The sequence below is a fragment of the Manacus candei genome, unplaced genomic scaffold (assembly GCF_025592945.1).
Source record: "Manacus candei isolate 608988 ecotype Guabito, Panama unplaced genomic scaffold, ASM2559294v1 h1tg000084l, whole genome shotgun sequence".
Taxonomy (NCBI): domain Eukaryota; kingdom Metazoa; phylum Chordata; class Aves; order Passeriformes; family Pipridae; genus Manacus; species Manacus candei.
The window spans coordinates 573,728-601,272 of NW_026138132.1; the positions used below are offsets into that span (position 1 = coordinate 573,728).

Below are 27,545 nucleotides of genomic sequence, written 5' to 3' on the forward strand. Positions count from 1 at the left end.
TTGTACAAAACTGGCATCTTTATTGCTCGTTGGGTCCGTACAAAGGGGGTGGGAACAGCCCTTTGGCCAGAGCTGTGGAGGCGAACACGGGTGTCGACCACAGCCCCGCCAGCTCCAGCCCCGCCTGGGGACAGGTGTCCGTGCCCTTTACAAAAGAAAGTCAGTAGTCATCTTCAGTATTCCACACAAAAAACTGGAGCCACTTCCTGTCCACGGGATCGCTCCGACCCCCACACGTCCCTGCCCTCCCCGGCCGCGGCCGTCCCAGCGTGCAGGCCGGGAGTACAAAAACCCTTTGTCTGGTAAAGGCACCATTTTCAGCACAGTTTAGTTCAGACACACAGCGTCACACACAGAGAAGTACATCCCTCTGGATGACTTCATTCCCTGGATCCCCTCCTCCGTCCCACCCTCCGACTGGGGCTGGAGATGGGCCACATCCAGCTGCAGAGCAGACAGACAGACAGCCAGCCAAGGGGGAGCAGGACACAGCAACATTACGAAGAGATTGATTATCCTAGAACAAACAGGAGACCCCCACCAGTACAGTTGGTGAAATTCTAGGTGACATTTTACAGATTTTAATAGTGTTATAAATCTTAGTCTAAGTTTATGGGAAACCACAGGAGTTCAAGTATTTTATTACTGCACACACTATATATATATATATTTATATATGTATATACAGAGGAAAACATGATTTTTTTTTGGCAATATTGGGGGGATTTTACAGATTGAGCTGTGCTTGTGGTGAGCACAGAGTGAGACAGCCCAGCATTCTCTTCAGCACTTTTAGCAAGTTGTGCAATAGATTCCTATTTGTGACCACGACATCCAGCTTCTACCCCTGGCTCCATAGGATCAGGATGCACAGCTCCTTCTCCTCTCCTAGCACACTGGATGCTGAGCAACTCTGCTCAGGAGGAGTTCCAAACTCGCAGTCTAGTCTGACACAAGGTGGCCTGAAAGCATCCTGACTGACACTACAAAGGTTTGGGGATTAAAAGAGGGGGTGCATCAGTCACCAGGTTTCCATTTGAAGTGCACAGAGAAGCTCCAGTGGTCCAGGCAGAGACTCTTCCTGCTTCCTAGTGTCCTGCAGGAACTGCTGCTCTGTCTTTAGACCTGAATTAAAACCTATCAGCACCCCATTTTTTAAAACCAGAATATGGCCGTGTCTTCTCGTACCTTTATCTTCACTGCCCCTCCATGTATTAGTGGGAATTAGTATAGGAGTCTCATTTAGCCAATCTCTAATTAAAAAGCATTAAACTCAGTGCTCCTATAGCACAGCTTAGTGTCAGTCAGCATGGAATTAAGAATTTAAGTGCATCATTACGCATCTATAAACATATATACATGCACAGACATGTTTAAAATATATCTCTCTTCCTCTGAAAAAGTCCACTGAGACCTCATTCCACTTGTGCCATCAAGGTGTACCCAGGAAACACTTTCTAGTCCATGCAGAGTAACCGTAAATTAACTGACCAGATCTCCTTGCTTTGCAGGTGGGTTACTCCGACTCCTCACTGCACAGTCAGAGAGATGACAATGAACCAGACAATTTCCTTACCAGGGCTCAGGGCAGGAACGGGGAACCCAAAGCGACGCCCCCATGCCAGATTTCGGGACCATTTCCCTACAGGCGGCCGCGCTCCCGCTGCCAGCCCGGCTGCAGAGCGAGGAACAGGCCGGGGGGTCAGTCCTGGAGCTTTGGTCGAGGTATTTATGAGTGTAGAGTCCTACATTCCTGGTTTGGATCTCCGGCTGGCCCTGCCCCGGCAGCGATGCCAGAGGGGGGCCGCGATTCCAACGGGTCAGCCCACGGGGAGGCCCCAGGGGAGCCACGAGTTATTTGGGAGGCAAAGGTGCCGGTCGAGAAGGGTAATACTGTCCCTGAGGTAAACATTTCTGCTGTGGCGGCCCCTGAGGTACAACCTTCTGCTGCGGGGGTGGGGGCCTGCGAGAGAACAGAGGAGCTGCCATCAGTCAGGGGGGCTGCACCCACCACCCACAGCCCTCAGCCACCACCCACAGCCCCCAGCCACCACCCACAGCCCCCAGCCACCACCCACAGCCCCCAGCCACCACCCACAGCCCCCAGTCACCCAGCAGGAGAGCCCCCGGCCACCACACCACTGCTCCCGGTCCTGGCCTCCGTGCCAGGACTCCCTTGGAACACACCAGGGCTCAGGCTCTGCCTTCCGCTGCCTGACACCCTCAGGGCCCCCCAGTTTGTTAAAATTCACCTTTTCTCCCCAAATCATTTAAAGAGCCCCCCCTCAAGTGCCCCACCAACATAAGCTACATTTAGGAGCTCCCACTCAGTACCCAACACTCCCCAGGCCCATGTGTGTCATGGCACAGCATTACAGCTCACGAGCACAGTTTGGAAGGAAGATGAAAAATAGAGGAAAACTTCCTGTTCAAAGCGATGAGAAATGATCCTGCACTTGGCCATAACGTTCACGAATCAGCAAAGTGACAGATTTTGGAGTAATTTCTTTTTAAACTGCCTGTTTTGAGAGGCCTTCCATCCACCTGCCAGCAGGGCAAAGGTGGCCCCCCAGCAGGGCTGAGCCCCCTCATCACCACGCTGGGTGATGGCTGAGCAGATCAAGGTGAAGGGAGGGAGAAACTTCTCCCGGGGAGAAGTCAGCCCTGCCTGCACACCCCACATGGAACACCCCAGTGCTCCCGGGGATGGAGGGCCAGGGGGATAAACCCCTTCAGTGCCAGCAGGAATCTGCAGTAACTCCACTGACCTGCTGGGCAGCCTCGGCGGCTGCGGGTACTGCGGAGGGGGGTAGTAGGACTGGTGGAAAGCCTGCTGAGGGTGCTGGTTAACTGGGTAAGCTGGGACAGGAAAGGTGTTTGGATCCATATCCTGCGAAGAAAACACAACAGGAACGTTCACAAATGGCACGCAGGGAGTTGAAATATTTGTGTCATTGGTTAAGTGACACTCAAGACCACTGATCAGGAAATAAGTATTCCCTCTGCTTCTCAGCAAAGAGAAAACACCACTTCCAGAAATGGAGAAGTAACTTCGAGGCTTTTATTAGGGAAAAAATGATATAAAATACCGTTATCTGTCAGTTGAGAGTAAGAAGTAATGGAAAGGAGATGATTCCTACCGTGGGAACAGCTCTTGGGGCATAAGGGGTGCCGTGGGAGAAGCCTCTGTGCTGGTAGTCCCTGGGTTCGGTGTCTGGCCGAGGAGGAGGTGACTGAAGTGACCTGAAATCCGTGGATAGGGACTGTGTGAGCCCATAACAGTGACTGTGCAGGCCATGAACCCTGGCAGCTGGATTTATATTGTCTTATTACACGCCGAATGTCAGGAAGATAATATTTACCACAAATCTAGTAAAGCAACAACCCTTTTTCTGTTTAGGACTCTGAGAGCTTCCCTTTGCCACTTTACGCCAAGATGGGATCCAAAAATATAGACCCCCATCTCCAGTGCATGACAACAAACGTAATGCTAAAGAGAAAATTCTTTGCTCTCTTGATTTAGGGTGAATTTGTCTTTTCTGTCATTGCCAGGGGCAGGCTACACGTGTCACTGGATGCAGGGGCCTTTGCCTGACATCCTGGGACTGGGATATGCCTCCACACCTTGGCATTGGGTTGTATAAACAACATCCACAGGGTGTTCAAAGGGCAGAGAAGGAAGGAAGGAGAAGGCACTCACGAATGGCAGCGGGACATCAACCTCCTGAAGCATCTCTTCAGCCTGTCCCTCCTCACAAAGGCCAGGGCAGCAGCTACCAGGAGTGGGAGCACCAGGAAGAAGAACACCAGCAGGCCATTCCTCAGAGAGGTGTCCTTGTCTGAGGGCACAAAACCATGGGGAAGAAATGAGTCTAATGTGGTGTCACCACCAGCACCTGACTCACAGCAGCAGTGAATTGGTTCTACAACAATTTTCCATTTTATTACAGAAGAAAAACAAAAGAACCCAGTAAGACTGCAAGATAAATGCCCAAAGAGATTCTTTTCTGTTTATCTTTTCACAGGGATTGTCTGGTCAAAGATGAAAGAGCCATATGTGCCATGACACCCTGGGCTACAGCAGCATATTGAATTAGGAGATCAATCCTCATTTTTCATTACTGTGAAGATGTTATGAGAGAGGAAAACAGAGCTTCTGCTCTTTGGTCTGATCCTAAATCTTCCTCTTCTCCAACCACTGTTTGCTGTAGGCAAAGAACTCGGGTTCTTAACAATCTCTACCTTTTCATATGCAACAATTTCTCTCCTGCAGACTGTACTAAAACAGCCTTTCCCTTTTTTGCCTGATGATTTGAGGGATCTGCCCATGCTCACTGTGATTATCCACTCTCTTATTGTATCAGTGTCTAGCTTTCCCCTAACCCACATCATCTCATGAAAAACAGTCTTCAAGATCATTCTTGCAGCTCACAGAAGCTATTAAAACAGTCCCATCTTTATATAGTCCACGTGGACACAGCACAAGTTTTCTCCAAACTAAAAATTGGCTTTGGCTTCCTAATTCATCTTCAAACCCTCTGCGAGCAAAGTAAGCTTTCCTGCTCTGTCAGTTTGCTTTCTCACATGCAAGAATCGTGGTCCCCTTCACTGGGGCTTCCCTTCCCAGCCTGGATACGGAGAAGCCCAAGGTGGCAGAAATCACCTGAACTAAACCAACCCAGATCCTCACACATTCCAGCCCAGCATCCCAAGGGAGAGAACTGCAACACCTGCAGCCCAAAACCTCCACTAGGATTGTTCACAGGTGAAACCCAGTGCAGAGCCATCCACCAAACCTTCCCCACGTGTGTGGGTGCCCAGCCCAGCCCCAGAGCCCTCACACCACTTGCCATTGTAGGGAGGGCCACTGTCCACGCTCCCTCCATAGCCTTTGGTGTCACAGAAAGGGGGGGCCCAGCCTGCTTCACAGTGGCAGTTCCTGTTGTTGTTGCACACCTGTATTCCAAAACACAAACACCACAGCTCAGTAACTTCCATTTCCATGCATTTGGAGCAGCTGTGCAGCAGCCACAGCCTGTTCTGTCCTGTTCTGCTCAGCCAGGAGAACTTCACCCAGTAACTCCTATGTCAGCTCCAAACTCTTGGCCAGGCATCCCAAGGTTTCACATGACTGAGCACGCACAGCACTGTTCAGGAAAAGCTTCCAAGGATTAGCTATCCCAACAGCTTACACACCATGGCTTTTGCTTGCCTCTTTCTTTTTTTTTTTCTTTTTTTTTTTTTTTTTGAGATGCAGAGTCAAATTTCATTAGTAATACTGGATTTGGGAATTCTTGCCTGGCAAAGAGTTTCGTTGAAGATTTTTTTGACACTGTTACAGGCTCTCTGGCCTAGAGACATTTTATAGAGAGTGTTACAGTTCACGCAAGACAGAAAAATAAAAAGTTACTAATCACCATTTAAAAACTTGCTGCCCCTCCTGCCCTGCTTACCCCGTGCCCGTGGCACTGCTTCTCCACATCACAGTCGTAGTTCAGGACAGAGGCACTCACACACTGGAAGTGCCTGCAGATCTGGGGAACAGAGATGCACAGAGATGAGGGAAGATGCCATTTCAGTGCCCCCCTGCCTGCCCAGCTCCCTGCTCCCAGCCTGGGGCTCTGCAGCCACACAGTGCTCGCTGCCACAAAGCCTCTCACACTCTCACTGATAAACCCCAACTCTGCAGAAACTCTGTCCCACAAAAGGCCTCTCAGCATGGGGCCTGAGCTGGCACTAGAGCCTTTTGTCTCTAGTCTGAATGTAAAGGAACAGCAATTAAATTGTGCCCAGTAAGGACATGTGGAATGCACATTCCTCTGCTTGGGCTAAGCCTCCGTGCTCTTTAGTTTAGTTGGATTTTAATTGAAAGCTGTCTTCAAGGCATTTGTGTGGGCCTGGCTCTTCCTGCTCATTGACAGAGCAAAGATTTTGGCTCTCAACAAACTCAATTTCTTTCGCTTCACCTACAAGTGAAAGGCTCATTAAGTGTTTGATGCACATGCAGTGCAGTCCTGGGCAGTGGGGGGAATCAATGGACTCCTTGAGTTTTAAATTAACTGCAGGCATCAAAAAATAATGCTCATAAATATGCACCAAACAATGCAGCTGAAAATTTTATTCCCGTGAACATCCTGAATTATTACATTAGGATATCACTTTTTAATTGTTAATTACCTTTCCATTATCACACTTGGTGCCTTCATTCACCATTCCTGGGTCTGGGACATCAGAGCCCAGCTGGAAATCCACCCCCCAGCACGTGGTGGTGGTGTCTTTGTCTCTGAGGGGAGTTTGGATAATGGCAGGCTTGATTCCAAACACAGGCATGGCTTTCACATTTTCACACTGCAGCTTCCCACACATGGCATTCCTACAACAGCAACACAGGAACACTGTAGTGACACTTCAATTCACTCTGAGAACAAGACTACCACACGTTTGATTTGATTTTTTCTTTGTACTTGAAGACACTACCTGAAAATAAACTTGAGGCAACTCGACAAATAAAACTGAACTGGGCCTCATTTCAGTGCTGCAAGAGCACCCTTCTTTCTGTAAGCTGTTGGGATCTTTACATTAAGGAAAACATGCTGATTTACTGCTCCTTTGCCCACATGTGAGCCCCCAGGACAAGCACAATCCATGATGGGAGATGTGGAACACGCTCTCCTCGCCACAGCCCCACATCCCTCCTCGGGGCACCCGCTGCAGCATCCCAAAGGGACACCACAGCACCCAAACACAGGTTCCCAACGATGCATTTCAGAACTTCCCAATGCACTGGGCTCAACTCACCAGCTGGAACATTTCTTGTAGTCATGGCCATGGAAACCACAGTTGCCAAATCTGTCCCCCTTGGAATTCACTTCATTAAAGCAAATGTTTGGGGCTGCTTTGGCTTCTGCAAACAACAGCCCATCCCCAGAGGGAGAAGACACATTACCCAGGGACAGAAACATCTCACACCATGTCTCCCATACCCAAAGCAACTACCCTGCTTCCCCGAGTATCTACCATGCAGCAGGGAGCTTAGGAACCATAAGGAGGTGACAGTGGCTCCAAGTTTACAATTACAAGCTCCAAGTTTAAAAAGAGAGAAAAAAAACAGTTGCTCAACACTGAGTCAGTTCTACCACTTAATATTTCTTCATGGCTTCATTGCAGCCCCACAGAGCAGAAACCCCACTGCACCAGGAACGATCAACGACTGCACTTTAAATAAAAGTCAGTGCATTCTTCAGTTACACCTCCTAGAGAGGCTGGAACAGCGTGCTCTGCCTTACTCGAGCCGAAGATGTCCTGGCACTGGGCGTCGTGGTGCTGGCACACCCCGTTGTAGCAGTAGGCCTCCTGGTTGTGGCAGGGGTGCCCGTTCTGCACGGTGAAGTCGGGCTGGCAGAACTGGGACGTGCCATTGCAGTACTCGGGCAGGTCACACTCGTTGTTGCTCGCCCGGCACTCGGTTCCTCCAGGAAGGAGCTGAGGGGAGAAGGGAGGGGAAACTGCATCAGGAAATGGGAACCTCACGGCAGAGACAGACACTGCAGCTGACCCACGGCACGCCCCACATGGGGGGCTGAGCTGCAGCCCTGGACTCACGGGACACCTCCCTCTCACAGATGCACTGGCTGAGCCAATGCCCTTCTTTCCTCAACTTCCAAACAACAGGCTGGAGTCTCCTACCTGGCAGTTTTTGCAGCAGTCACCGTAAGCACATTCAGCACCTGATCGGAGCCTGCAAGTTCCTGGCTCGCAGCACGGGTCACTCTCACATTCCTGAGTACAGAAATACTGTGAGTGTCACAAAACTGTCCCCCCTGAGCAAGGGGCACAAGGCTGCCCTAGCAATGCCCAGCTCCGAACCTTTGGTGAGCCACAGTCACAGTCCTCCCCAGCATCCACCAGCCTGTTCCCGCAGTACGGGATGCTGTAGGTCTCGTCGGGCCTCGGAACGTTGAGCAGGCAGCTCCCACCCTTGTTGAGTGTCAGCTTCTCAAAGTCTTCTGCACTGCAGCTGCTGAAGTTCCTTGATCCCCTGCAACAGAGAGCACGAGCTGAGCTTTACACTGAGAAAACCCACGAGCATCCCCTCTGTCTGCAGAACACGGGTGGTGTTTGCTCTCCCCATGAGCTACAAGCGTGACACTGCTCTCTGAAAGGGGAATTTGAAGACAAAAGTAATCCACAACAGTGAAGTACATGGATGGGGTGTTTTGACCCTCCTTTGCCTTCCCTGGGTGAGCTACTCACGATGCTCCAGAGCTCATGATGCAGCTGCTGGCCCCGCAGTGACAGCCCCGCTGGTCATCGTGGTTCATGCCCAGGTTATGGCCAAGCTCGTGAGCCATGATGGATGCAAACAGCTGGATACTGATCCTTCCAAACTGCACAGGAGTGAAACAGAAGGCAGTCAGAAGAGAACTTATACTGACACAGTCAGTGTTTACATATGTGCCAAAGAGACACTTCTGCTGTTCTGCCTCTACATTATCAGGACTCTCAGATCAACAGTGCCGGGTTTCCAATCAAGTGCATGGAATTTGCTTAGTAAAAAGAGCCTTCAGAGAAATCTCTTTGGGACACTACCCAACAACCTCTGCTTTCTGGAGCAGCTGCAACGTTAACACAAAACCCAGAATTCTCCACACCAGCCCTGATCTCCTGAAACGTGCAAATTCCAGCACTTCTGTCACTAGTCCAAGGAAACCAGACTGCTGGGATTGCCAGTTATCCAAGACCAGCAGCTCAGTTCATTAAGGCTCTGCAATTCCACATAAAACAGGCAGTGAACTGGCACTGCTCAGGGAGGTCATGGTTGCAGGTTAGACAGCACAGGACAGATTTGAGAACACCCACAGCTCCCACACACTTCCAAGTCAGGAGTGATTAAAATATCACAGAGAAATCCTGTCCCTTTTGCATGAGTGCTGCACACTGAGCAGAGAAGTTGTGATCCAGATATCCTAGAAGTGTCAGAAATGGTTGAGGACAATATAAAAGCCCCCAGTAAGCCACTTCAGCTTGGTTATGAAAGATTCTGCACTTCCAGGAAGACTTCTGGAGTGCAAAACTCCCATCTTGATCACATTCAGAGATCACTAAAGAAATCTCACCACGTTAATGCCTCCTGCATGGCTCTTGGAGCACACTGTTCCCACGTAGGCCATTCCAGCTGTGCCACCAAACCCCTTCTTCCTGTGGTCATGGAGAGAAAGGAAAGGCCATCACCTGACTGTTCAGACACTCACAGCCCATCAGCACACTGCTCCTGCCTGTGGGACACAAATCCTGCTGCTCCAGCTTTCCAGGGCTGACACAGGAGCACTGCCAGGAGTGCTGCTACTGACTGCAGCCATGAACATACCAGTTCAGCTTTAGCTTTCTGTTCAAGATTCCTTTATTCTGTTAACTTAAGTGTTTGCAGGAAGTCAGCCTCTTCCACATCTCCCCTGCACATAAAAAGCTAAATGGTCCACCCTTAAAATCATTTGGTTTAATTTGCTGTCAGCTGCCTTTCTGCTCTGGCCAGCTCCATGGATTTCTCCCTCTGCCAACTTCCTTCTCATTACTCTCTCACTTTGTTCTCGAAGCTGAAGTGCCACAGCACACTTGTACCACATTTTACTTCATAGAGAACAACTTCTAAAATTAGCATTTTCTCAGCCATTTTCCCTATCACCTGCATGCTGCTGTCCTGCCTTGGAGGGGAGGAGGTTCCCAGCTCCCAGAGGAAGGAAAGGGCAGTCTGGGCTGTGCTCCTGCCTCTGCCCTTTCCCTGCTTTGGGCAGTGACTTCCCAAGGCCTGTGCTATCTGCAGGAGTAGGAAGTGCACTGGGGCACACGTCCTGGAACAGGGCAGAGAACAGCTCAGGAAGCTCTGGGCTTGCTTAAGGCAGCAGGGACAGACAGATTAACATCCTGTGCCAAATTCAAACCACGTCACCAGCTTCTGGTGACTGCACCAACTGCAGAAACAACTTTTTTCCTGTTAAAATGCAATGCTCTGCACCATTGTGCTCATTTTCAAGCGGAAAAGGCCCTGGATCACAAGCCCAATCTGTTACAAAGGATTATCTGAACAGAAGTACAACACAGAACATGTGGGATGAGAAAAAACTGTGTTGTTTATCAACACACCTGTCAGAGGGCACCGAAATCAGAGAGCACAGAAACCTTCTCAAAAACGCTTCACTTCACTTGGAATGTTTCCACAAGACACGAACCACTGCAGGCTGCCCAGCAGCTCCTCTTGGCACAACAGCTGGGCTGAGCAGGCAGGAGCAGAAGGGGTTCCTTGGTCTCCCAGGGGAGGGTTGGTACTCACAGCACTAACTGGGCGCTGTCGTGTCTCCGCCGCACCACGAGGTTCTTCTCTCGCCACTGCACGAAGTTCCAGAGCACATCCCCGGCCCCCCCGTCCATGCTGATCATGTTTTCGTACTTCCAGATCTCCAGGCCGACCAGCACGATGCGGATGTTCAGCATGATGTACATCTGGGGGAGGAAATAAAGAGGAGAAGTGTTTATTAACGCCTTCAGATAAAAACAAGTGGCTCGGTGCTATAGATCTTATTGCAAGTATCCACCTTTTTCTGTGTGGGTTTGATTTTTTTCCCCCTCACAGCTAGTACACAATTGGAATCAGCAGAATGCATTTGCCCTGTAATTTAGACCTTCATTAGGTGAAGGATCAATGCTTAAATGCCACACTGTAAAAAAGACACCAAACAGAAATAAAAAGGAATCTCAATCCTGAGAAATATCATCTGAAACAGTCAAGTTACAGATTAACTCACTTACCCTAACCTTTACACAGACACAGGAATTGCAATAATTGCAACAATCTGTCCTGTCACTTGCTGTTCTTAGCACAGGTTGGAAGAGTTCCCTAAACTAACTCTCCAGGTGGTTGGCTGCAGATGAATTTAGAGGTGGAAAAGCTTCCACGGTGATGCATTCCCTGAAATGGTACCAGAACAGACCCTGAGGGAGAAGTTTACAAAAGGCAGCAGAGCTGCAACACACAGGATCCCTGCTACTCACACTGTCAAGCAGGTTTGCCAGCTGCACCATGTGTTCTCTTACTTCTGTTTCACTCTTCCCAAAATCTTCGAACTGCAAGATAAAAAAAAAATATTAGTCATGAAGAGAAGAGATAAAGATAAGTCAGAAGAAGGAACAGAACATTTTAAGACTAAGAACATCAAAAACATTTTTGTCTGGCTCCAAATCTCCAAGATGCTGTGAATCAGGAGAGCTCAACAGCTCGATATTCCAAAGAAAACACAAAGGCAGTTTTTTACCATGTGCTTTCCTTTCATTACAAGATTCCTTGCTGACAGAACCTCTCCATGTCTGTTAGTTTACACCTTTCCTGAGGAGGATTGCTTAGCACACATTCATCCACTTCTAGGGTAGCATATTTGCATAATCTTGGCTAAAGTGTCAGTGTTTTTCAACAAGCCATTTGGGAGTAACAAAGCCTGAGGGCTTTCCAGGCCCACTCCTGAGGAGAAGAAAGGGGAACCCACACACAATCCCTACCTTTTCTTTATCCACAACTATGAACAGCTCCACATATCTTGTCTGGTGCAGGACTGCTCTCTTTCTCTGGGGAAAAAAGTTTTAGACAACTTCAGTTTTATTAATTCCCATGTAAACAAGAAAAAAAAACCCAAACCTCATGACATTGTCATATTTCACTCGATACAACCAGTGGTTTGAGACACACCCAAAGCACAGGGTGCCAAACACAAGCAGTGTAATCCAATGCAATGACCATTTCTGGGTCTTACACTAAAACTCAGCTTGCACAAAGACTTCCAGTGTCTCAAAAGCAAGGGATCTTTTCACTCTCCACACAGGTCACTTTGAAAAGACAGCACACACTTTAATAAAGGGGCACAAAGATACTACAAGCAAATGCCAACAACCTTGAAGTGAAACACAGCGTTTCTCATTCCCCTGCTTTCACTGGAATCCTGTTCCTGCACAGCCAGTCCTTGAAGGGCAAGGAGGACCTTCACAGCAAACTGCTCTTGTGGTGGTGAGGAGGATGGAATGAACACCACAATGTTCTCCTGGCTCCTGATGCAGCACTTCCTTAACAAGCCTCCCCACCAGGGTGGTGTTCCTGGCCTTAAAAGCCCCCCCAAAAGGCCCAGGAATATTCTAAGCAGCTGCTCCCCCCTCACTGCCCCGTGCAGAGGCAGGAGGAAACTGCAGCTGCTTTTGGTGAAGGGACTGAGTTTTCCAGCAGTGCAGAAACCTCCCAAATCATAAACCTTTAGGTATGTGCTAAGCCCAAGGAAATCTGCTAAGCTGCTTCCATCCTCTGAGGTGAACTCACAAAACCCATTACAGGGGACTGGGAAGGGCTTACCCGGAGCAGCTGGGTCATACTGGGATGGGGGTTTCCCTCTGCCTGTTCCTCTTCCTGGCCTTCAGGGCTCACTCCACACGTCGTGGGCTCTTTCTTCACATTATCCACTCGATACAAAATGTGTTCAGAGCCAGAGGAGGAATCCATGGGCTCAATCCCGTAAGTGACATTCCCTATTGTCACCAAGCCCCTAAAACATGGCAGTGTGTGAGAAACCCAGCACTAAGCACAGAGGGCAGTTACCCAGAAAGCAGAACAAAGGAACAGTTATTGCTGGATAACCAAGGCCTGCCTGTATCTCAGTCCTTGCAAACCAGCACACTCCACTTCAGGCCTGGCAGCAGCCTTTCACTGGAGGGGGCCTTACAAATCCAGTAAATTAAACACTTCTGTAGGAATCTGCAATGCCCCAGGAATTACATCACAGGCCTTAAGCAGAAATGCTTTAGTTCAAATACACTATTGCCACTCTGGTGCCTGGCATGGCCCCGCAAAAAAAAAAATCAGTGGCTCAAAACATTAGACCAAAAGGCAATCAGACCAAAGCAGAATAAATTTTCAATCAAACTTGAGGTGCACAAGCTTTAGGGCCAATTTGGTCAAATTTGCAGACTAGTGTTTGACTTTTCATTTCTGCACTTAGGTCCAGTTCCTTGACATGACCATCTGTGCAAATCAGAAAATAAGAGAAATCTGTGTCAAAACCAACCTACTGGTAACAAACTGCAGTAATAACTTAATAGTACTTCAAATATCTGGGAACTCCACGAATAAAAGATGCCATAGGACAACAGCACCAAGGCAGCTCGGCCTGGCCAGTGACCCCCTGACTGGCTGAGCTGCAGCTAAAACCAGCAGAACTGGGTTTCAGGGTCAGCAGCCACGACATGACAGACAGGACACAAAGGATGAGGTGTGCTACCTGAGCCCTGAGCAAGTGCTGACAGCCACCACGGAATCCAGGGTCCCCTCCACGTGTCCCTGATAATGGCAGTGATCCTGGGGGGGAAAACAAGGGCGTGTTACACACGTGTTCCAGGAGTACCTGCACACCCAGGGGGACCTCTGACCCACCACTGACCAGCTGTGACTACAGTCTGAGAAAACAAAAGGTTTGCAGTTAGATTCACCACATGCCTTACAGTCTGCAGCTTCTACACTGTTCCAGCTCTACCACATTTGCTCACGTGCATCTAAAGGTTTCCTGACCTGCCTTGGTCCCACGAGAACTGACACACATGGCACCAGCCAAGATGCCAGGACACAGGACTCAGCAGGATCCCTGCTCCTGTAAAGCAGACGCTCCTCCCAGCTCAAAGGGGCCAGCAGCTCACTATGGGTTTCAGTTTGAGAGCCCACTGGCCCCTCAGCCCTTCCTCCTGCAGCCGGACTCGGAGCTGCCGACACGGGAGGGACACCAGGAGAGCAGGCCTGGAGCCTTATCCAGCAGCTGGATTTCTTAACATGACCCAGGCTACCCCTTCTCCTGTTCCATCCTCCACCCTGCCTCAAACATTGAGGCCAGCCCCTCCCTACAGATTTGGGCCAATTCAGTCTTCTGGCAAACAGTCCGGCTTGTCCACGGCCTCTCTGCAGCAGGAGGAGGGACAGGATCTGCTGTCCTCACCCACCAGCACTGCCACAGCTCTCTGGCTCTGCAGGACAGCCCTGACAGAGGGAACACTTTCCCTGTGCCCTCCAGATACATGTATCTTAGAAACTAGACAAGGGTAGCACGGGGCAAATACACTCCATTTTCTCTGGCAGGGGCATTTCTGGACACTGTTACAGGGGTTTATAATACAGACTCTGTCACCTGTTGCTCAGCAAGGAAAGCAGAAAGCACTTAAGGCATGTGCTAATCCTTCAGGGCCACTGTGACTCTCACGACCTCGTGAAGAAAAAGCATTTTTCCTCTGCTCAATCCCTTTTAACTAGGAAGCAAATACTCAGTTGACTCAGGTGTTCTACTTTCAAGAACAAGATCCTATGAATCATGCATGACTAACACTTCCCTTTCAAAGGAAGAGTGGAGCCATCAGAAATACTCTCATGCATTTTGTATCACACAACCTGCTTTTTACTCCCATTCCACTGGAGCAGTTACATTTCCACAGGCAGCCTGTCAGGCAGGCTGCTCGTGCAGGAGGAGGCTGCAAATGCACTTTGAGGGGAGTAACTCCAGTGCTGCACAGATCACATCCTCTCAGAGGTCCTCCATCTCAATCATCCCTTCCAGCAGCTCCCAAACTTCAGGACTAATGGGTCTCCTGTCAGCCCCCCAGAGGGGTCAGTCACCACGAGCCAGCCCTGCTGAACGGAGGGTCAGCAGTGACCGTTCACGCTGGCTCGGGGACCCTTCTGGAAGCCCATTGTGTGCAAAAACAAAGCAAAGCTGCTGTACAGTCCCCAGAGCACCCAGTGCTGCCCCACAGGCTCCTGCCCTTGGGAGAAGGAAGGCAGAAGTGACACCAGCCCCACGCTGGGCTGTGTGACAAGGACAGGACTGCTCTGACAACGAGACAGCGACAGCTGAGAGCAGCACTGCCTTTTAGAGAAAGAGCAGCTTTTAATGAGACAGCAACCACCTCCACATCAGAAAATATGTGTCTATTACAGGCTAGATCCTCATCCAAAATTAAGGATTCTCTCCAGGAAGAGGGCAGTGGGTCCTGAAGGTGGCCCAGCAGAAAATACAACTATCCTTTTGTAATCCTTGACTTCATAGATTCTCAGTGTTCCAGTCACCTTCAGTGCAGGCATGAAAAGAAAGAAATCCTACCTGGACATCTGGATATTTCAATTGCAACTTTCCCTCCTTGTCATAGGTATAAACTGTGAAATCTTTGGGCAGCAGTTCTCTGCAAGGAAAGGGGAGAAGGAACACAAGAGGAATTTCACGAAATGACACTTGAGCAGAGGACCAAGATGATACTAATCAAAAGTGTGACAAATATGTAAAATGCAATTAAATAAGGAAGCACTCAAAAGGAAAAACCTCCAAAATTAACAAAGAAATTGTGCATTTCCACAGCAAAATCCTAGAGAGCAGAATAGTGGAACTGTTAATGAAATCAAATGAACCACTCAGAGGGTAAAACAAGCAGCAAAACCCATTCAATTGTGCTAAAAGCCTGTTTTCAAGCAAGAAAAAAAAATCCCAGCCCTCAGTCTGCTGCATATGCCTTCTCTTGCCCAGTTTTGGGAGAAAGTGCACTGGGAAAGTCTCCCACGACTAAGATTGCTGCGCCATCCTGGTAATTCCATTGATGTGGTGCAGCTGAATTCCCACGTCTCTGAGGGTCAGAGCCTTGGCAAGTGGCAGCTGGAGCTCCCCAGGGACTTGTACAGTTGTGTCTCTATCACGAGGGCAGCTTGGAGCAGCAGTGGCCACGTGCTGGTGCTCTAAGTGGCCCTTTAACACTTCAGCCCCAAATTGACAGCATCTGTCTTGGCTGGGAGCTATCAGTGGCCCTGGATGGAAAGTCAGTTCCCTCATTTATTAGTGTCCTTGTGCTACTGAGACAGGAAAAAACACAAGCCTAAAGCAATAAACCAAACCCAGACAAAAGTGAAAATATTTACTCGAAATGCAGTTCAGCTTGTTTATTTTTAGCTGTGAATGGAAAGAGTCGTGTCCACGGTTTCCCAGATCCCCTCTGAGCAAACTGCAGCTTCCTGCTCTGAAAGGGGATCCCAGGGCTGCAGGAACCTAAAAACGTCTCTGGCTGATAGCCAGGACTCTGGGACTCAATCTCTTCCCCTTTTGCAGAGCTGGGACGTTCCTGCACTTCCCACAGAGAACCCCAGGAAGTGGAACTCGTGTGCTACCTGCCAGCTTGTCACCTGGACACCACAGATGGAAGGAACTCATCACTTACTTGTTCTTCTCCAGATGAATCGTGTATTCCTGTCCCTCGATCTCGATCGCATACGACACTTTGTCCTGAATATGAAAAAAAAAAAGTTGCATTTTACTCGTGCCAATGAATAAAACATTCTTGGAAATCCACAAAAGCGGGTGAGCCTGGAATCTATTTTATAATTGTCCCTGCCTCCAGAAGCTGGCATCCCTTCCTGTGTAACTGGGGAATGATTTCTCGACCCCTCTTGAAGCTCATTCCAGTGCTGAACAACTCTCATGATGCAACTTTTTACACCCAGATCAAAAACCCACTGCAGCAACTGGTGGTTAGCTACAGGCAGTGCTGGAGGTGATACCCTCTGCAAGGATGGATGCTTGCCTGCTGCAGGATGAGTCTGACAGCATTCCATGAGCCTTTCAGGCCAGGTTTGGGTGGATCTCGTTAGGAAGCAGACACTAAACTGAAGGTGAGGCTGCCCAATACCTGCACTGAGGAGCTGTTGGAAGCCTCTCGCCGTTCCCTTCCCAACCTCTGCGGGGTTACAACTTCATAGGAAGAGAGCAGGGAAATCTGCTGGAAACCTGGAAAGCAGGAGAGAAACGCTGGCTAAAGGAACAAAGCAATCAGAAGCACCAGGCACAGGGAAGAAAACACTGTCTCAGGAAAAGCACAGGGGAAACCTCCCAGCAAGACACGCCTGGATTGCACACTTGGATTGCCTTGTGAGAGGCCAGAGAAAACAACACACAAACAGCAGAGAAGACACCAAATTTACCAGAAAGTTTCAAAACTAAACCTTCCCATTCCAATTACTGCCTTACCAGTACCCATCTCCCACACCACCACCCTCCACCAGCAGGAATGGAGCATTTAAAGGGGGTCAGTGCAGGGAGGACTCGCCCAAGGACACCCAGGCAGTGTCAGCCCAGGTGTCCTGTGCTGCAGAGCTGCACAACTGCCCTGGCTCAGCTCTCTCCAGGAGCTCCAGCAGCTCCTGCACTTCCCGACAGCACAGCTCAGCCTCACGCCCTCGCCCTGCTCAGCACAGCCAAACCCCTGACACGAGCCTGATGCTATTCATTATGTCCTTAAACAGCTCTCAAGGGCCTCATCAAAACAACTGAGGTGAAACAAATCCCTGCAACAAAGTGGCCCTCGCAGATCCCTTTATGTACTATTTGCATATGCAACATCAGACAGATCCCCTGAACCAAACACAAATCCAGAGTTCAAGCTCCCTCCATAAAACATCAGGTTTTGCAAGCAACTCTTTTACATCAACGGTGTAAACAACAATAAACTGCACATGCAAATCACTTTTCCCCTCATGGTGGTGTCTGCCAGTGCCTGGCTCGGGAGCTGCTCCCCCAGGAAGCAGGAGGTTGGTCGCCCAGGATCGAAGGCAGGATCCAGAGCAGTGGTTTTACTGGCTCATGGCAATGGAATCAATGAGCTCATCAGAGGAGCCTGAGCTTCCCGAAAAACGTAGGGGGAAGGGAACAGTTATCCTCAGCATCTGCCTCCAGAAATCATCACTGTGTCTGGGGCAGGTGAGTGAGTGTGTGCTTGGTGTCCGAGATACTCCAAAAACTCCCAAGTGGGACTAGGATGCTGCATCCATCTAAAACCAGCCCCTCTGGGCACACCAAAACTCACACCACACCTCCAAAGGGCCTTTGGCTTCTCCAGTCAAAGGACAGCTCTGTGAGCTCAAAGCCCCCATGGAAAGCCTGCTCCATCCTTTGGGAATTGGGCAGAGTCCCCACAAAGGCTTTAAATGCCAGGGGTTCCCCAAAGGCCCCCAGGCTGCAGTGACATTCTGGCTCCTGCAGATGCTTTTGCTGCCTCTTCCCATCCTGGCAGGCTGACACACATCACCTCAGGTCAGCACTCAAACAGGAATCCCACGGGAAAAGCACATCCACTTCCGCACTCTTCCCACCAGTCTCCCCAAAGAACGAGCCATGGGGTCACTTCCAGCTTCCTTCCCATAACTGTGTGTCCATGTCTGGAGGCCACGGACCCACTGCACTGCCCCAGCCTGTCACACTGCAATTCTGCCCCCTGAGCACAGGCACAGCCAGGCTGCTTCTCGGGAAATCACACAGGGCAAATACTGCAGCAGAACGTTCATTAATTACGGTGTTTATCGAACAAAAGGTATTTAAAAGCCAGAGATAAAATTCCTGAAAGCAACCCCTTACCTTCATCAGCTCCAGAACACAGTGTCAATACCTCCTTGGCCCAAAAACAGAGGAGGGAAGGGACGTTTCCTCCCCTGGGATGAACCTCCAAAAGCACACACTGCAGCAATCACTTCTCTACATCTGTCATTTCCAACCACACACTCCACTCGTGCCCAGCCCCAAGCTCCTGCAGGTCACTGCTCTGCACTTGTCCCTTTCCCCTGCCAGCCCCAAGTGCCTGTTGTAGTGGGATGTGACATTGTGGCACCTGGACCAGGTCCTGGAGGTCTCAGGGCACAGGTTACACAAACAGCAGGACACAGCCAACCTTCACAGCACTTGGAACACAACACGTCTCCCCAAGAGCTGCTTGGAAGCAGAAGACAAAGAAGTGAATCATCACATGAAGCAGAACTGGGAGGGATTTCTGGGAAGACTGCAACTCCAAGAAGATCCTCTTAGAGCAGAGGCACTAAAAGAAGCCAATTTTCAACTCTCTGAATACTCTGACAATTCTCTCCCCACTTTCTGCCCTCCTTCCCTCCCTTCCCACCCCGAATTTGGGAGGTGATGGGGAGTCTCCAGCAGGGAGACCACTGCAATACATCAATGGTTCTCTAGCACAGCCGTTTGTAATAAATCTTTCAGCAAGTTACAGGACTTCTGGTCCTCAGGTGCTTCCTGCCACTGGCCAAGGCAGCTGTCAGAGCTGGACCACGTCACCACCGAGAACACGCTGCTGCTGCTCCATCCCGGCTGGAACACGGGCTGGGATTGTGTTTCCCAAGAGAGAAACACCACTGCATCCGCCACACTTATCTCATTAAAGGCTGCCATTAATTACCAAGCATTGGATTCGTGAATCATCTTCCCCTCCCAGCCCCAAATCCACCGTAGGAATTCTGTGCACGCTCCATGGCATGTGGGAGCTTGAAGAGCACGGGAACACATCACAGCCATAACGGCTCCCCAGACACTGAGGTGAGCTCTTGGGGTGTTCACTGCCTGACAGGTAAGATCTATATTCAGCAAAGGTCATGCTGCATCCCCCGTCCTCCTTGACCTTGGCATGCCCACGGATTGCTAGCTCAGCTACAGAGTCCCAGCACACAGCTACATCCACCTACACTCACCTTTCCCCTCAATTATCATCCTTCCTGGGCTGTGACTCCTTCCCAAGACTACCAAAGGGAAGTCAAAGATACGCTCTTAAATGGAAGAAGAAGACAAAAAAAAAGTTGAGACTGTGGCCTATTACACCCCCAACTAAACTAATTTCATAAAAACCAGCTTAGCAGCACATGAGTAGCTCAGCAGCTTGGGCTGCAGGCAGATGCTAACAAGGGACATGCCATAAACCCCACAGAGGAGGAAGATTGTGTGACCCAAACCATGCTAAACCCAGGGCATCAGTCCACAGCAATGAGTTCTAACCTTCCATCAACCACGCACGTGAGTCAAGAGATACACATTGCTAAAGTATTAAATACCCAAACTCATCAAATTGGCCCTGGTTATCATCAATTACAATTAACAGCTGAGGTCAGCCACACCAGTCCTTCCACACTGGCAGGGGATTGCTCACCAGAAGTGCCAAAAGCCTTACACACATCCAGCCCATCGGGGCCCAGGGCAGGACCAGTCCCACAGAGAGCAGCTCCACTAAGCAATCTGATCTCCCACAGATCATGTTTGTTGTGCTTTAAGCCGTACCTCTAATCCCCACAGGAGGTGAACAGTTCACTCCCTTCTCTCTGGCTGCAAATTTTTAGATTTCCACAGTGTGCTGTCACAATTCCCTCTCCTTTCCTTCAACTAAGGAACACCAGTGTTCAATATTTCCTTGTGGAACCTATATCTTACACCCCTGCCTGTTCATATTAGGCTGTTCTGGCTCCACTCTTCAGTCAGACCATACCTATCCCAAAAAAGGACCCATGACAGAACACAACAGCCCAGTGAGACCTCACATGTACCAAGGCATGCATGCTTTGTGTGTTTATGGATCTCCACAGGTTAATCTTCCTCCAAAACAGATGGCATGTGGCTGATTCACTTGTCATTTAACCTACTCCAACACTCACTCCCTTTCCGGCCAACACACTCCTGCTCCCCGTTTTTCACCCTCTCGTACTTGTGATCTCGCACACACAATTATTTCCACCTCAGCAGAACACTTTGCACTGTCCTTTCAAAGCCACTTCTTTCTGCCAGATACTTCTCTCATGTGTCCAAATCACTGGGAGTGCTATCCCTGCCTTTAAGGAGCCTGAATCCCAACCGGCTGGAAGGGCACCAGCTGCCAGATCAATCTGCATTCTCCGTATCCTATTTTCAGAATCATGAAGGACTTTGCCAAGCAGTGTCTGTTTGAGGAGAAACTTCCATGGCCTGGCTTACAGACGTCCTTCAGAACAACAGAACCACCACTGCTTCCTCAGTGGATTTCTCCAAGCAATGACACACCAGGAAAAGCATTTTCAGGTGCAGTTGACTTTTCCACTAAGGTCACAGCTGTAGTAGGATTTACTCTTTGGATTACTGGAAGCAAACACATCCTTCACTTTCATTATGTAAATATTATCCAAGTCCACTTAAAAATGTTTAGAGGTTTATACAAAACACAAAGCTAGCGAGTCTTCCACTAAAAGTAGGAACATGTCCTGTGGGGTCAGCAGTTCCAGCTCCTCCCATACCTCAAAGGCTAAAAAGAGTGCCTTGGTGGTGCTTCATCTTCAAAGCACCCAGGAACATCTGGCCAGCTGTTCTTCGACAGGGGACTTTTCTTTCCATCTGTTCCCTCCCCTGTGCTCAGTCCTCAGACCTGCTGGGTCTCCTGCTGTCCCAGTGCCTCTCAGAAGGCAGGAAGAGGTGACCAACCCTCATGGCACCATCTACTCCCTGGGTTGCTCACCTGGAATATTTGTGTAACATTAAAGCTGGCCAGAACAGTTAATGCAGTTTCTCTCAGTATCTCACTGGGGGTGTTGGACACTGATGAGGTTACAGGGCTCTTCCACAGCAGCATTTCCTAGAAAATTCTTACCTTCCCCTTGCTGAAATCCAGACCTATGCTGTAAGTGTTTCCTGTCTAGACTCTCCCCATTCCTTCTGCCCTTCCTAAAGCAACACCAATTTGTCTGCAAGACAACAGCTCCCCTTGTTCCACAAAAAGGACTGTCACACGTGTCTGCTGGTACTGTCTCAAGATCCTCTGCACCCTGGAACCTTCTCACAAGGAGAAGCAGGGCAGAGCCCAATACCCTGTGGAGGAAGATGAATAACCTCACCGTGACACCCTTCCTCTGCATCAATGGCCCTGAAGTCCCTCCCTTCCAGCCCTGACAACGTGTCCATGGAGAGGAGCTGAGCACATGGAGCCCACTCACTTCCTGCCCACCTCAGCAGCTGTGAGTGTCAGCTCTGCTGACACAGCAGAGTCCGTGGGAACCTTCTCTTTGGAGATTTTGGCTTTACATTTGGCCACCAAAGGGAACCGTGCAATGCATTTTTTTTATTTTTTTTTTAATTTTAGCTTGAGAAACGAGAACGATGGAGATGTGCAGACTCCAAAGTAATGGTTCAAACCTCCTTTTTCTGAAAGCAAAGGACTACAACAGGCAACATTAGCCACACTGAAATGTCTTTCTTCTCATTACTCCTCACATGGAGGAAATAACCACAAACCCCCTCTTTATTCTGCTGAATGATTGTCTCAGATTTGTTGAAATATGGGTGAGGCAGTGCTGTGTTTTCCATGATCTAAACAAAAGATTTATCTTAACCAAACACCATGTCTCCCCAGAAATTCAAACCCAAGCATTAAGACACTTTGAGAATTCCTTTAAAAACTGGTAAGGTGTGGTTGGAACATCGTGGTATGTGTGTGACACCAAGTAAGAGATCAGGTAGCAAAAAACACAGCCCCTGCCTGTGATTTCTTTTTTCAGTCACAGAGCCAAACCCTGAGGCCTCCTATGGACACAAATAGGAGAGGAAAAGCCACACTCCACAAATCCCTTAAGGCTACACATCATCATGTGATTATGGTCATTCAGGAAGCTTCAATTAATAGTTTCCATTAACACTGCATTTCTTCCTCATCCCTATGTGTGTACAAAGCACTTGTATTATAACCCAAAAGTTGGAGGTTTCTGCCCTCTCCTTCGTGCTCAGACTTCAGACAAAGGAGGTTTATTATGTTTCATGGCAGGTTTGGCATTATTAGCTGGGACAGAGGTTTCCGAAGGCAGAGAGGACCACTGCCATCCACCACTGGGAACTAGTGCCTGTGCTTCCCTCCTACAGGTAGGAACTAAAATCAGACTCCTCAGAACACCAACCACTGCACTGGAAGCACCTGATATCCCAGAGATGCACTATTTCAGACTGTGTTCCTTGGCCTCCAGCCAGGCTGTGCTACCTCCACCCTCAGTCACCTCTCAAAGCTTGGCTTTCACCTCACATTGCTGGCAGGTGTGGAAGCAACACCCCTGTAAGTGAAAGAAGAGATTCCAGCACAGAATCCCTCAGGGAGAGGCACCCACCACATGAACACTGTCCTCAGCATGAAGCACCAGTACCTGCTTTAGAAAAGATTCCTCAGTTGGGAAGCCCTCACTATAAAAACACGCATTAATGACAAGCACAAAAGTTTAACGTGGTACGTGTGTCCCTGCAGGAGGGGGAAATGATGAGAGAGAGACAATTCTGCCTGTTGTGTCCGTATAGCCTTGAATCAGCACCGTAAGAGCCCATGAACAGAATGGTCTCAATCCATAAACTGCCCCTGAGGACACACCAGCAACAACTCCTTAAAAGCCCCACCGAGCACACCGTGTGAGCGTGTCCGAGTCCTGCCCCCAATTCCCCGGGGACAGCATCCCTGCCCCGAGCCCGGCTCTGCCCGGCTCGACCCCCGGGCCCCTCGATGGCCAAGGCCACCCACCCGCACAGCCCCTCCCGGGGGTGCTTTGCCTCCCGCCTCGCCAGAGCCCGGGACCGCGCCCGGCGGGGAGCGAAGGGGGAGCGCAGCACCAGCGCTGCCGGGCACTGCCGCCCCGGGCCGGGGCGAGGGGCCCCGCGCCCACCGCCGGCACCGCCCGCGCGGCCCGGGGGCCGCAGAGCCCCTCCGCAGCAGCCCTGCCCGGGGACACGGACGATGCCGGGCAGGGCCGGCACCCGCAGCACCGCCGGCCGACACGGGCGATCCCCCGGGACAGCCGGAGCCCCCCGCGCCCCCGGAGCCCCCCGAACCCCGCGGGGACGGGACCCCCCGCTCCGGCCAAGGACACGGGGAGGGGGGCGGCGTCCGCCCCACCTGCCACCCCTGGGAGCGGAGGGGAAGGGGCTGACAGACCCCCGCGCCCCGGGGATGCCGAGGGGGGCCCGACCCTCGGGAGAGGACGGGGAAGCGGGGACGGGAATTGGGGGCCGGAGCGGGCGGCAGGCCCGGCCCGGCCCGGCCCCGCGCACTCACCCGCGGGCTGCCCGTGCGCGGCCGGCGGCGGCAGCAGGAGGACGAGGAGGATGAGCAGGAGGCGGCAGAGGCAGCTCCGGGCCCGGGCCATGGCGCTCCCCGCCCGCATCGCCCCTCCCGGTGGGGCGCTGGGTCCGGCCGGCGGCCCCGCGGCCTTATGGAGCCGGGCCGGGGCCTGCGCTGCACCGCCCCGGGGCGGGGCCGCCCGCCCGCCCGCCCGCCCGCCCCGGGATGGCCCCGAGCCCCGGGACGGCCCCGAGCCCCGGGCACCGGCACCAGAGCCGGCCCGGGCATCGGCACCCGCCGGGACACCGCACCCGCGGCGGCACCGCCCCGGGTCACCCGGGAAGAACCCGGACTGTTCCGGCGCTTTGGGGGATAAAAAACAACCGAGTCCCCAAAGCGACGGGGTCCCGAAGGAAACGCCCGCGAAGGGACCGCCGGCCTTTCCTGCCGAAAAACTGCGCGGCACGTTGGAAGCACAGAATAACAGAATACACTGAGCTGGGAGGGACCCACAGGGACCATCCAGCACAACTCCTGGCCCTGCACAGCCCCAGGAATCCCACCCTGTCCCTCAGAGCATTCTCCAAACACTCCTTGAGCTCTGGCAGCCTCAGAACTCGGCGTCTTCCTCTGGGAAAAGCAGGAGCAAACAACGTGTGACACATCTGTCACATTACACTTGGGCGATGGAGGAGCAGTACGATACACGGTGTGTGAGAGCCCAGACAAACACCACACTGAGGTTCTCCATCTCCATCTCCATCCCTCCAGAGCCTTCGAGTCAGGGGGTAAATACCCTGTGCCTGGGCATTGCCCAAGATACAGGAGGCTTCCCATGAGTTATGGTAATATCACGGATCACATACAGATAACTCTGTGCACTGTACAAATAATGCACAAACATGAATCATCCCATGGTTCCTGCCTGAGGGGCAAGAGATTCCCAGGTCCAGATGTAGCAAGAGCCACATCCATCTCCCTTGGCTTCTCCCATCACTCAGCACCACTATTGCAGCCCTGCAACACAAGGAACTGAAGACAACACCCCCTGGGGCTCCAGAGACAAGGTGAGACAGCTGGGACAGCTCCTGAGCACGCGTCTGGGGTCAAATCAACTCCCTGCTCATCTGCTCAGCCAGGTGGAACACGCCTGGGATGCCCACATCCACGGAGCTGTCGTTCAGGCTCGATGGGAGCTTCTCTGAAGAACCAGGTGAAACCACCCAATAAATCCCGGAGCTCCGCAGCGCCTGAAGCCACAAGCGAGAGCAGGCTCTGCCGGTGCCGGAGCTCCGCTCCCCCCGCGCGGGCGGTGCCGGTGAAGCCCCGGCGGGCCCCGGGAGCGGCGGCGGGAGGCGCGCTCCGAGCAGCTCGCGCGGCGCCGGCGCCCCGCCCCTCCGCCCATTGGCCGCCAGCCCTCCCCGGCAGCCAATCACCTCCTCGGCCGGCGCGCAGCCCCTTCCGCGGCTTCTTCCGCCTTCGCTCTGACTGGCTGCGGGCTGCCCTTCCCCGCGCCCATTGGCTGCGGGGGGCGCGGCGGCGGGCGCCCATTGGCTGGGGTCGGCGCGGCCCGAGGCCGGGCGGGGCGGCGGTCCCGCCATGGCGCCGCCCGTGGGGTACGCGCTGCTGTGCGGGCAGGCCGCGCTCCTGCTCGGCAACCTCCTGCTGCTGCACGGCCGCGGCCTCCCGGGCAACGACACCGAGGCCCGCGACCCGCCGCCGGGGCCGCCCGCCTCCGCCTGGGCCTACACCGACCCGCGGGCGCCGCTCGTCCTCTGCACCTACCTGTGAGCGCTGGGCCGGGGGCGGCGGGGCGGGAGCGGCCCAGCCCGGGCCGCCCTCACCGGCCGCTCCCTCCCCGCAGCCCCGAGGAGTTCGTGGAGTGCGAGGAGCCGGTGGACCACGGCGGGAACGCCACGGCGCAGCAGGAGCTGGGCCACGGCTGCGTGAAGGTGAGGGCGCGGCGGGGGCGGGGGGCGGCCCCGCGGAGCCCCCCGGCCCCGCTGAGCGCTGCCCCCGCCGCAGTTCGGCGGACAGGCCCACGGCGAGGTTGACCACACGCGGGTGCAGTGCCGGGCGCTGGACGGCATCGAGTGCGCCGAGCCGCGGAGCTTCCTGCGGGGCAGCCGGCCCTGCGTCAAGTAGGAGCGGCCCCGTGTCCCCCCAGCCCCGGTGCCCGCGGGACGGAGCCCTCCCCGGGCTGGCAGGGAAGGCTGACACCCCCTGACCCCTCCGCCTCTCCCCTGGCAGGTACACCGGGCACTACTTCATCACCACGCTGCTCTACTCCTTCTTCCTGGGCTGCTTCGGCGTGGATCGGTTCTGCCTGGGCCACACCGGCACGGCCGTGGGGAAGCTGCTGACCCTGGGGGGCCTGGGCATCTGGTGGTTTGTGGATCTGATCCTGCTCATCACCGGAGGGCTGATGCCCAGCGATGGCAGCAACTGGTGCACCGTGTACTGAGGGAGGGGTAGGGCTGGAGCCCCCCCAGGGCACCTCCCCTCGCTCCCAGCACAGCCCAGACTCTGCCTGGCACAGCGTGGACTGACAGAGCTGGAACTCACCATGCAGAGCAGTTCCTCTCGTTAATGCTTCTGTACAAACCTTGGACACAACGTTGTTCAGTGTATATTTTGCTTATTTAAAATAACCTGGATTCTCTCCCCCCCCCACTCCCCACATGGTGACAGCTTAAGAAATCAGACCTTGCAAACACAGGAGGTCAAACAAACCTTAATAAAATCTGGAAGGAGCTGACTCCAGGTAGTTTGGGGATTAATAGAGTCACAGCCACACAGAGATGGATGCCAGCCCCAGGGCCCTGGTTACCTCAGGGTCATGGGCCACGCGGCCAGGGGACACAGGGTCTGAGGCTGGAACCTGTAAGGTTGAGTAACCCCTGTGACAGGGACTCTGTGGCAAAGCCAGGAGCTCTAATTCCAAGTTATTAACACCCTGTTCCCTCCCTCAGGGGAAGCTGGGTTAGGTTTGGTAGAACCTGCATCCTCTGGAGAATGTTACTTTCCCCACTCTGGCCTCTCCAAAGCAGCTCTTGTCACTCATTAGTGACAGGGCTCATTCCTGCCTGGAGCTGTCTGGAGCATCCAGGAGCTGTCAGAGCACTGGGAAGGGCCCTGAGCTGCCATGGGGCAGCTCCTGTCCATGTGCCAGGCTCCCCTCCAGCCCCAGCACGGGCTGCCTGTGGGAGCTGCAACAGCCTCGCACCCAAAAGAGGAAGCCCCACCAGCTGCAGGCTGAAAACTTACCCAGCTGAATAAAAAGGGGAAAAGGAAGCTGCAGCAAGTCCCAGTCAGGGCCAGACACAAAAATCCGTGTATGCAAACGTCGGGTCACACTTGAGGTGAAACAGCAAACACACACTGCTGGTCTCACACAGCTCTGCAAGCTGAGGCCCCTCCAGCCCTTTGCCTTTGGCCACCTTCTGCCTGTGGTTCTTCTCCTCCTGTGGAGCTGCCCCGGGGCTCAGTTTGGCTGGGAATTCTGCCTGTTCCAGTTTTGCTTTGTGGCTCATTGCACCAACTCCTCCTCTCGGGGCAAGGGGGGGTTGTTGCCCAGTTAGGTCACCACTGATCTGAGTTTGGCAGCTTCGACTGGGGTCAGG

General features: G+C 52.2%; 2 protein-coding genes across 3 annotated transcripts; one reads left to right on the forward strand and one right to left on the reverse strand.

Annotated features, from left to right (window-relative positions):
- On the reverse strand, positions 1–24,082 carry LOC127482053 (disintegrin and metalloproteinase domain-containing protein 9-like). The gene is made up of 22 exons (XM_051811992.1): positions 23,917–24,082; positions 16,735–16,832; positions 16,267–16,331; positions 15,168–15,246; positions 13,308–13,384; positions 12,386–12,575; positions 11,548–11,613; positions 11,047–11,118; positions 10,328–10,497; positions 9,117–9,198; positions 8,254–8,387; positions 7,867–8,038; positions 7,687–7,779; positions 7,287–7,482; positions 6,799–6,904; positions 6,178–6,373; positions 5,454–5,534; positions 4,851–4,956; positions 3,701–3,839; positions 3,141–3,243; positions 2,769–2,890; positions 1–1,963 (listed from the first exon to the last, which is right to left on the reverse strand). The coding sequence occupies exons 1-22, from the start codon at positions 24,023–24,025 to the stop codon at positions 1,855–1,857; spliced, it is 2,565 nt and encodes an 854-aa protein (XP_051667952.1). The 5' UTR covers positions 24,026–24,082; the 3' UTR covers positions 1–1,854.
- Positions 24,083–25,482: 1,400 nt separating this feature from the next.
- Positions 25,483–26,680, forward strand: TM2D2 (TM2 domain containing 2). Of its 2 annotated transcripts, XM_051812034.1 has the most exons (4): positions 25,483–25,709; positions 25,787–25,874; positions 25,948–26,063; positions 26,173–26,680. In XM_051812034.1, exons 1-4 carry the CDS (start codon positions 25,522–25,524, stop codon positions 26,384–26,386), a joined length of 606 nt encoding a protein of 201 aa, XP_051667994.1. In that variant the 5' UTR covers positions 25,483–25,521; the 3' UTR covers positions 26,387–26,680. The 2 variants fall into 2 exon arrangements, with proteins under 2 accessions (XP_051667994.1, XP_051667995.1); XM_051812035.1 differs by lacking the exon at positions 25,948–26,063.
- The last annotated feature ends 865 nt before the right edge of the window (positions 26,681–27,545 follow it).